This window comes from Gracilinanus agilis, chromosome 1, assembly GCF_016433145.1.
Source record: "Gracilinanus agilis isolate LMUSP501 chromosome 1, AgileGrace, whole genome shotgun sequence".
Lineage (NCBI taxonomy): Eukaryota > Metazoa > Chordata > Mammalia > Didelphimorphia > Didelphidae > Gracilinanus > Gracilinanus agilis.
Genome location: NC_058130.1, coordinates 474,189,285 through 474,200,306, shown reverse-complemented (window position 1 = coordinate 474,200,306; position 11,022 = coordinate 474,189,285). Strand labels below are relative to the sequence as shown.

The following is an 11,022-nucleotide window of genomic DNA, read 5'->3' as shown; positions in this document are numbered from 1 at the left end:
GACATTTTACAGATTAACTACCTGAAAAAAAACCTCAAGTCCAAAGAAATGTTGTCGTTGTTAACTAAAGATCAAATAGCTTTGAAATGCAAGTCAATGAGAAAATGACCTGTCAGAACTCGTGTATATGCAATGTCACAGGAACACATTTATCGTCTGATATGAGATTACCCAAACTTTTCTAAAAATGTATTTCCAAGGTTGAAAATGCAATGCCTATTGGCAAGGATGTTATTAAGTTTAGTGGTTGCCATAGATTTTCCCAAAATTGACGGTATTGTGATTATTACAGGAATTCCACTATTACATCTACCCTTTCTTGAACATAAGCACTTACACATTTAGAAGATAAGGAAAAAGTATTTAATAGTTTCCATATGCAACAAAATATGCTTATAGACAAAAGGAATGGATTAATTATGTAATGTAATAAACTTACTTAAGAACTCCCCTCATACCATACAAAATGAATAGAAATCAGAATGCTAATCGAATACATTTACCTTTCTAGTGGAATTAAAAATGGAATTAGAAATGGAAAATGATCTTCATGGGAATATTACTTAGATGAGATAAAAGAAATCTTTCTGAAGATGCTTTAGAGAGAGCATATCTGAATTACTTTCCTTACAGCTACACAACCCTTCCTTTTGTGTGTGTGTGTGTATAGATGTTTGTATATCTCAGTAATGTAGTAAATCAACTCTTAATGAATTGAGGTGACATTTCTGTGGAGCATTTCCAAGGAGGGTTTTTGGTTTTGGAAATTTTTTTGGATGTGACGGATGTGGGGCTAAAACAGGTTTTATTCTAGGACATCATTTTTTGAGCATGTATGAATAATATGAAATACAACCAAAATGAACCAAGTTTTGTTTAGCTGATGAATTAAAAGAGGTGTAAATTAGAAGTTTGGTCCAGTCTGAGGACTGGATTAGAATCCTGATTCCACAGTCTATCTGAGATGAAATGACCAACAGAACTACTTTACTTGGTATGCAAGTACTCAACAACAATAATATTCAGTTAGCGTGTACAAGTTAACTTGGGCTACTAACATCTCGGTCTTTTGTAACTATATGATTAAATTCAGCTTAAACTTTTTAAGGAAATCTAGTGAAATTAAATAACATCAACACAAAAGGGCACATTAAAGCAGTAACATCAAAAACAAGCTATTTCAAATGAAAGTCATGTATACAAACATGCTTGTAAGCAAACATCTGCTTTAAAAGTTGGAGCTTCATTGAACAGTCCATTTGTAATGTTCTTAGGCTTTTTTTTTTTCCCCTATCATAAAAGCTCTTTATACATGCAGGTTATAAACAGAATTTACATTAAACCAGTCTTGTGCTACAGCTTTTTACAGCAGCAAAAAGAAACTAATATGGTATGTTGCGTCCTGAAAGTAGTCAGCAATCACAGTTTAAAGTCAAACAAGTTCAGTATCTAAAGAAAGATGTCTTTAATTCCATAATAATAAAAGAGGCCTTCTGGGAATCCAAGAGCTAGCAAAAGACACAAGACAATGCATGTTGATTTGATTTTCCCAATGTTTGGACAAATAGCCAAATTGATTACAAACTGAGTGAGTCTTGTTACCAATATGAAAAAAGAAGTTTTGATATTTCTAAAAAAGACTTTCCTAATATTGGCTTTATAATGGGGATAGGGCCACAATTCAGTCTGATGTACAGATGACAATAAGACATTGAGCAAAGATTGCTATGTGACTGATAAAAATAGAGGCCCAGGACATCACATGAATGGTGTACAGATGCTTTTGTTTGTCTCACATTTTTCACTAGTGTTACTCTTTTACCTCTGTGTTATGGAGGGAATCCTGGGTGCATGATGTTATTCCAGCATAGAATAAAACCTGGCAAGTTCTACCAAGCTAAAGAGTTAAATAGATGCTAAGCAACACACTATATCTTGTCTGAGGACAAGACTAGTTGATTGCATAGATTTTGGCCACTAGATGATTTTGATTTTTTCCCCACTCATGGCAACCTATAAAGACCATCTATCAATGCCAAGATGGATTATGTAATCATCTGTGAAAGGAATGCCTAATCCAGCAAAATTAAAGATCGTCCAAATTTGAGAAATTGGGTATGTAGTGAATATTTTTTTGTTCTAAGATTTATCTTTTGCTATTTAAATGATACAAATTTAAAACATAATTCATATACACTTCTAGATTTCTTCTAGATTTGAGTTTTCTAAACCTCTGGCTTACTTTGTAACACTCTATTATCACGTCTTTCACTAGGGAGCTAATGATGTAGCCAATGAAGTGCTGAGCCTGGAGTCAGGAAGAACTGAGTTCAAATACAGCCTCAGACACTTATTAGCTGCCTGACTTGGGCAGGTCACTTAACCTCTCTGCCTTCTTCAGTGGTAAAAGGGAGGTAATAATGGCACCTACCTCCCAGGAGTGTTGTGAAGAATGATTATTTTTCAAATGCTTAGCACAGTGCCTATTTCAGAGTAGGAGCTATACAATGCTAGCAGCTGCTGTTCTTTTTGCTATTTCTGTTTCTAACATGGAATGTAGTATAGTGGAAAGTAGACGGGATCTAGAGTCAAGAGGAACTGGGTTTGAATCCTGGTTCTGCCACTTAACTAGCTTTATCACTTAATCTCCCAGCCTCAGTTCCTCATTTACATAATGAGGGGGCAGGTTTAGATTGCCTGTCTATCTCTAAATTTACGATCCCATGAGCCACAGGTTTAATTCAGAGTAAAAGTGACAGTCTTATCGCTAATTACAGTAGATTTCCTCAATTATTCTTAAATAGGCAGTCTGTTTTATCTTTTTAAGATTCTGCTTTCATGAAAAAAATAGCAAATATCTATATGTGGAATTAAAATCCATAGAAAATTGATAAATTTCGCTGACTCCTATCATGTTGCTTGAAGCTCATAAGAGAGGGATGGTTATACTGTGAAATATATTGCATTTTATTAATAATTTTTTGGGTTGTTGTCTGTTTTTTTAACCGAAATGAAACTTGATCAGTTATTTAAAAACATTTTAGTCACAAAGTAGAAAGTTTGTTCATTACATGCATTCATTTTGGCACAGGTTTTTCTTTAATCATCTCTGAAATTTCTTAATGTCACTCTTAGAATGAAACATCCCCCTTTCAAGGGGAAAGCAAGGAGGTAGTTTATGTAAATAAAGTTTCCAAACTGGAGCAAAGTTTTGGTACTTTTTTGTCTTTTGCATCAGTTTGGATATAACGCTATAGAATTTCTAAGTAAAAAAAATTACAAATCAAGTATGCAAAACCTTTTATTTATAATAGATCAACACATTTGACATGAAAGGTAGCCACTTTCAATTTCTCAGGAATGCCTAGAACCCAACAGTCCCCAGGTAGACTAATTATTCAACAATTATTTCACTCGATATGAGAAATGGTTTCATAAAAGATTTGCCTATGGTGAATTCTTCACAAGGTTGACTATGATGTGTAACAAGCCATCTTTCACATGAAATGAGTGTTTTCCAACTGTTCCAAAAATGTTAAAACATTTTAGAGAGCACAAGAATCAGCTAAGTGCATTGTGTTCAATTTGTAATTTCTTTTTAGTTATTGAAATATCCCACACCTTTCACAAAAGCCTTACACATCGCACCCTCCCCACTGAGCCAATCAACCTCAACCTTCTACTCGTAGTATCTTCTGTCCCCAGCCTCCTGTTACAAAAGCACAGACTGTAAAGTTCACGCTGACTTAAACTACATGCAAAGGAGATTTGAAAAAAAAAATACAGACTGACTTCAAAGGGCAATGAAGGAACTGTCCAACGAAAGTGGCAATTTGGCCACATCAGTTTTTACAAAAAAAAGAAAGCCTTCTGCCAAAGTCCAAACTTTTCAGTATATTTTTTTGGAAGGGGGGGAGAGAAGGTGTACTATATGGAATTAAAAGATATTCTCCAAAAAAAAAAAAAATACTTTTAAGAGGATAATATCTTCGAGAAAACAATTTCATGTGAATATTAGACTCCTAGTCCAAATAATATTTCTTGAAATAGTCTGGCTTGGGGGATAGTAGACAATTATTTCATCTTGACCGGAAACGAACCTCTTTCATGAATTTCAAATTTATTACACATCAGTTGCAAATTCACCTTGGCTACTGGGCAATGTAAAAGTATAGCAATTAATTCCTCCATTCCTCTATGCTTATCTCCTCAGAAAGTTGATTATATGTAGTGTTTGAAGAGTTTGGTATAGCACTTAAAGAGTATACATAAAAGCTCTGAAATGCTGAAAGTTTCTTCATTATCTATTTACTGTAGGACCAGAAACTCAAGTTCACCCCAGCATTCTAAAGAAATGCTGAATGAATGGAGTGTAGGACACTTCCTACAGTAGACACAAACTTAATTCCAAAAGGCACAGAGTAATGCTGGTGGCTCTTTCTAGTCAGTTTAGAAACAATAAAAAGTCTGCGTTATTCTTTCATAATTTAAATACATAAGTAATTTCCACTTTTATTACTTCATAACAATGACTTCAAATTTACATTATTTTAAGTACCATTGTAATAGCTCAGTGTATAATACAGATATTTGCCGATATCCCTTCAGAAAATAAAAAAAATTCTTTTCACTCTATAAAAAAATTAGGCTCAAAGACAAGAACACAGAACAGGGACTTGATACAGACTATTAAGTCAATTTGCTATCAACCACAGTTTTAACCCCAAAATCAACAGCTACACAGCAATAGTCAAAAGCAGTGCAAATATCTTTGGAGGTTAGAATAAAATCATACTGCAAGAACAAAAAAACAGAAGAAATAAAAAGGCAAGTACTTCAAGTACAAGGAACCAGTCTGCTTGAGGTCCATCTTAGTGTCTGTGTACTGGGAATTTCCTTTCTTTTTTTATTTCTTCCTCTGAAACACGTTGGCCAACATGGCACCAGATGTTGTCAACTGTCCCATTTTGTTCAAAAACTTGGTCTTTGTGTCTTCACTTACTAAACTTGCAGCAATCGACATGGAGCTAGGAAAAAAGTCATGATATTTCATTCATGACAACAGATAAAAACAATAGATTTTGACATTTTTAAACAACATGCCCTAAGAAAGCACATTCTGAAAATCAGTAGTATTTCACAATGCTCTAACTCCTATGAGGATTTACTAGCTATATTATTGCTGATGTTTATTAAATTTGCTTAGTTTGTTAGTTAACTTTTCATGTGTATGATTCCTAACTCATTTGGCACTCTCCACCTCCCTGGAAATTGCCCAATGTCAGGGATGTTCTCTTAAAATATTCTGAATATCTATCATGGGACCTTGTACGTAAAATGTTCAATAAGTACTTGATGAGTGACTAATAATAAGCTGCATTCTCAAACGAATTTTACAGTAAAGTTACCGAAACAGAAAAGTTTAAGAACAATTACTTTAAAAAAGACCAATACGTGACTGCAGGGTTTCATGTATCTGCGTTCATACTTTGTATTTATAGAACACTTTTTGTAGGGTATTTTTTACTACCACTACCACCACCCCTGCTACTGCTGCTACTATTACTACTACTTCTACTCCTCTTCATCATGCAGCATAACCTTGTAGAGTTAAAAATCTAGTCCAATCATATGTCTACAGAGCATAACATTATTTGTTTGATGGACCAACTGTTGTAAAGGCCGATACTGATTTTATAGTTACAAATTACAACTGCAATTTTGGAAAAACTAAGGAAAGCAACTGATATCTAAAACCTCTGAAAACAATGATAGGAATAATCAAATATTTCTATAATCCCAAGTTTATATATTAAATAATGGGTAACACATGTCAGTTGTATATATCTGTACACTTCAGATTCTGACTATAAAATAATTCTTAAGCACTTGTCATTAAGATTTTTGGGACTTAAGGAATACTTTTTGGAGAGAGCTTTTTTTCTCAAATGAACATTATTAGTCTTTAAATTAAAAAAAAAATCGTTACCTTCTGGCATAGAATCAATACTAAGTATTAATTCCAAAACAGAGGAGTGGTAAGGGCTAGACAATTGGGGTTAAGTGATTTGTCCAGAGTCACACAGCTATGAAGAGCCTGAGACCATATTTGAACCCAGGACCTCCCTTCTTCCCCTGGCCTGGTGCTCTATCCATTGAGCCACCTAGTTGCCCCTCCGTATTAGTCTTTGAAACAACAAGTACAAGACAGTAGTTAATCTAAGGCTTATAGAAAGATATATTTATCCTAGCAATCAAATCAATCAGCTGGTTAACAAGAATTGATTACTGTTTCCAAGTAGGGTGCTAAGAGTTATAAAGTTGCAGTGGGCTAGAAGGAGTGGGCTTTGCCTAAACTCAGCTCCTGGGGAGGCTGAGGCTTGGTAGACTCTGGGGTGCTGAGCTGCAATGGGTTGTTCCAATCTGGTGGCCAGTATCAACATGGTGACACCTCCCCTCACACCAGAGAGGGGGTAGGGGAAAAAGGGTATATCATGAGATTAGAGGGTCAAAGATTTGAAGCTGAAAAACCCCTTCAACAACATTAGTCCAACTCTCTCATTTTATTAATGAAGAACTAGACTTTGAAAGGCTAAATGATTTGCTTAAGTCATAGAGTTAGTCTGCTTCAAAGCCAGGACTTGAACACAGGTCTTTTGAGGCTATCAGGCTAACTCTCAATATTGTCTCAATTTTCAAAAATGGGAAGAAAATGACCTATAGGCCAAAAAGCTTTGAGTCTTGGAAAAATGCTAGAATGAATTATTGAAGAATCTTTATTATATAAAGATCCTGCGAAATGAGGTGGTGGGTAGGTACAGAGGACACCTACATCAGCAGTGTGATATGGCAGCCAAGAAAGTGAAAGAGAGGCAGAATGTCTAGGATTAGGAAAGTGGCAGATGTTCTCACTGGACTCTACCCTGGTCAGCCTACATGTGGGGTGCTGGGTTAAGTTTTGGGGGCCATATTTTCACTTATTCATCCATCCATCCATTTATTTATTTAATTTTAATTTTGAATATTCTCCCATAGTTACATGTTTCATGTTCTTTCCCTTTCCCACAAAGAGGGCCATATTTTTAAAAAGACCTTGATAAACTGAAGGGAAGTCAGAGGTGTGACCAGGATGGTGAAGAACCTTACAATGATTCTATGTGAAGAGTGAAAGTACAGGAAGTTAAGGATGGAGAAAAGAAAACTTAAGGGGCCATGACAGCTAGTCACAGGAGAACAGATTTAGAGTTGGAAAAGGCCATAGGGCTCGTCTTGTCCAGTTCCTTCATTTTACTGATGAAAACAGATGAATTTTGGAGAGAGAAAGTAATTAGCTTAAGGTTCCACAGTAAGTCACAGGATCACTGATCTAGGGATAGAAAGGATCTTGGAGGTCATTTAGTCCAAGCTCATTTACAGGTGAGAAAACTAAGATTGAGCAAAATGTGGAATGAATTTTTTACTGGGTATGGCATGGGTTGGGTCAAATAGTTGTGAAATCTCTTTCAAATCTGAGATTCTGTGAAAAATACAGGCACTCCACAACACCTTGCAGAATCAGTATATAAGTTGTTGATTTGTTTCAATTGTGTCTGACTCTCTGTAACCCAATTTAGGGTTTTCTTGGTAAAATTACCAGAATGGTTTGCCATTTCCTTCTCCCATTTAACAGATGAAGAAACTGAAGTGAACAGGGGTAAATGACTTGTCCAGGGTCACAAAGCTAGTGTCTGTGACCAGATTTAAAGATATCTTTGTGATTCCAGGTCTAGCTCTCTATCTTACTGCACCAATTAAATGCCCTCACTTAATGAATAGTTTTGGTATTATTTTGGATTAAAGACAATTGCACTCCCCGAAATTGTTTTCAAAGATAACTGAGAAGTATTTTGTACACAATTATGACGAACTTTAGTGAACTATATAAATTGCAATAGTAAATGTAACATGTCAATACATTCAGAGGAAACCACTGTAATAACTTAGCTTAGGAAATTGTTCCATTTTAGCTAGTCTAAAGGGAAAACTTTTAAGACAGGGAAATAGCAATAAAGATGAGTGACCATTTCTCCCTCTTAACACAAAAACATTTTCATATCTTAAGACTTTTCCTACTCTTTCTTTTTAAAAATGGCTAAGATTACCTTACTGAATGGATCTTTCTAATGAATGATCTCTGTGATGTGAATAACTTAAAAAATCTTAAATATTTTTATCATTAAACAGAAAAAGGCAGTTCTTTGGCTACATTAGAGGCAATATAATGCCTTCTTTCAAATCAGAGGTAAGGATTTTGCCAAAATCTTAATTTTATACTGTTGAATGCTTTTGAAAAGCCAGATTTATACAGATTAAGCCATTCTAGAACTGAGTCCACTTAATTAGCTATTTATTTAACAGAATTAGCAGTTTCTCCCTTACTATAATTCTTAGACATTAATTTACAAACACTTAAAAGCAACACATTAAATAATTCCCAACTCTTCCCCTCAGAGGAAGAATTTTTTAATGCTGTTTATAAAAAAACAGAACTGTAGAAAAAAGGGAAGGTTACATAAAGGAAGCAATCTTGGGAAGTTACAAAAGCATTTCTCTTTTTTCAATATTGTATTAAAAAATTCTAAATGAAATTTAACTGAGAAGGATGTGAATGTGAAAAGTTACTTATTTTTGTATGTAGAATGAACAGGAAGGATGTCTTTTGTATCTTTCCTCTCAACTACTGCAAACTCATCAATTTTCATTGAGGTTTTTTTCCCCCTTGAATTTACTCCAAAATGCTTTAAAATTTTAACTGATAAACCAAAGATGGCAAATAATCATTGCAAACCTTAATGCTCTGTGAAAAACTATAGTTAACACTAGGATAATAAAAGCATACTTTGATATTAACAATCTGGTGGTCTTTAGACTAGAAACCTATTAAAATGTCTTACTGAATGGGGAAAAAAAACCCTAATATAAGTTAATGATTTAACCATCTATGTATAAAAATTTAACTGTTTGGAAAAGGGATTTGTAGCAGGCTGTGTCAGGGTTATTATACTGTTCAGTTAGAAAATAAGATGTATTCTGAATTTAGTATACTTTATAATAGATTGATTTTAAGTTTATTTTTGGTCCTAAGTTTTTCTAATGTGTTTTGATTATAGGTAGGCTGTTTTGTTTTTGTTTTTGTTTTTTTTGGCAGCAATCTTCTTCACTTAACTCATTAATATCCAAGTTGGAAATTTTACTTCCCAGAGAATCTTAGTTCTAATGGTAGGTTAGAAACATGTGAATAAAACACATAGCAGCAAGTTACAATGTTTTCTGTATTAACAAAGAACTCAAAAAAAAAATTTAAGATTAAATCTTGCTTTCCAATCATCTGACTACAAAATAAAGTAGAATTCAAGACACTATTAACGTTTTGCACTAAATTTTGATGCAGAAAATAAACTAATTACTTCAAGGCTCTAGACAGTAATCCTGACTGTACTTACCCTGGAGGCTCTTGAACAGTCTTGTTCTCTACTTTCTGCTCACACTCCTTTATCATGGAACTTAAAATAACCTGAAGAAAAAGAAAAGATCCACTGTTAATGGAAGATCATTTCCATGTCAATCAATACCCTTTCACTTTTTCTTTTTGTCCAGGTCTGTGACTGAGTGAAGGAAACCACCCATACCATCACAGATGTGCGATTCATAATTTTAGAAAATGGTCAATGGTTTGAGTCTCTAAATACATGTAGAAAAGGGCTACCTCTATTGTGATAAGAGTCAGGCTGAGGAGGGGCAGTGCATGGTGGATTTGTGTTGTCACAAGTCCTGGGAGTTCTTTTAAAGTTGTGGCCTGTTCAGATGGCTGACCAATTTTAACTGCTGAAGGAAGACAATGGAAGAATAACCTTTCCTCACCTTTTGGAAGAAGGTCAGTCAGTCCACATTTGCTACTATAGCTTTGGGCTGAATATGTAAACCTTTCAAAAGAACTGCAGATGATCATGATGGGTGGGGTATCAGTCAGAAGAGGCTCAAGTTTAAGAGCCTATAAAGACCTATAATGGATGTGGCTCTGGAAGTCTCTTAAGTAGAAAATGAAACAAAGAAAACTGAAACCCTAGAAGCTGTTTAGCAGATAGATATATATCTTCATTGAATCTACAGAGCTGTTAGTAGAAGTGACAATGATTGAGATAAAGCTTTTCTATTGAAGTATAAAGGAAGTTAACTCTTTTACACTGTCATAGTCTAGAAGAATGTCTTAATACCAGAGTCTCACATACATTTCCAAAATTCCTTTCCTATTGAGAAAAAAGGGAACTAGAGATTTCACAAAAACTAAATGTTACAGAATCAAAACTGTGGACAGAGTGCTGGACTTTTGAGTCAGAAATACCCAAGTTCAAATGTGAACTCAGACCCTTATTACATGGTAGTTAGGCACTAAATGAATATATTCTTCTTTTTTTTTTTTTTTTAACCCCTTACCTTCTGTCTTGGAGGCTCCAAGGCAGAAGAGTGGTAAGGGCTAGGCAATGGGGGTTAAGTGACTTGCCCAGGGTCACACAGCTGAGAAGTGTCTGAGGCTGGATTTGAACCTAGGACCTTCAGTCTCTAGGCCTGGCTCTCAATCCACTGAGCTACCCAGCTGCCTCCCTAAATGAATATATTCTTAACTGAGAGGAAGACAGGAAAAAGGGCAATGAATTTAGGAAGTAGTCATGTTTAGGAAGGCTGTTTTAGGACCCTGGAAAGATACAATGAAATTTTAAGGTAGAATGGAGAGAAGCTGAAGAAATAGGGGGTCTAATGGCCTGCCTGAAACTTCTTAGTAAATTAGGAGATAATTTGGCAAAAGTAAAGAACTTCAGGAAAACACTGATGTCATGGAGCAGAACCTTGTTAAAAGTAGACTAGTTAATGAGATCTTTATGTTTCTACACTGGTCCTTTTAAAAAGCTCCCCCTTTCTCTTCCTATCAATACTGTTTCTATTTTTGGAATTTCATCCTTAATACCTTCCCATCCTTCATAAGAT

The 11,022-nt window shown here is 34.9% G+C and overlaps 1 protein-coding gene across 6 annotated transcripts in view; it reads right to left on the bottom strand.

Moving 5' to 3' along the window:
- Window positions 1-3,288: 3,288 nt before the first annotated feature.
- RELCH (RAB11 binding and LisH domain, coiled-coil and HEAT repeat containing) overlaps window positions 3,289-11,022 on the bottom strand; it is a 145,177-nt gene continuing 137,443 nt past the window's right edge. For 5 of the 6 annotated variants that reach the window (XM_044665692.1, XM_044665701.1, XM_044665710.1 and 2 more), the window contains 2 exons: window positions 9,483-9,553; window positions 3,289-5,027 (listed from right to left, as the gene is read on the bottom strand). In XM_044665692.1, the coding sequence (XP_044521627.1) occupies window positions 4,907-5,027; window positions 9,483-9,553 (192 nt within the window). In that variant the 3' untranslated portion in view covers window positions 3,289-4,906. The remainder of the gene's footprint in view (window positions 5,028-9,482; window positions 9,554-11,022) is intronic. The other variant, XM_044665735.1, reaches the window with a different exon arrangement.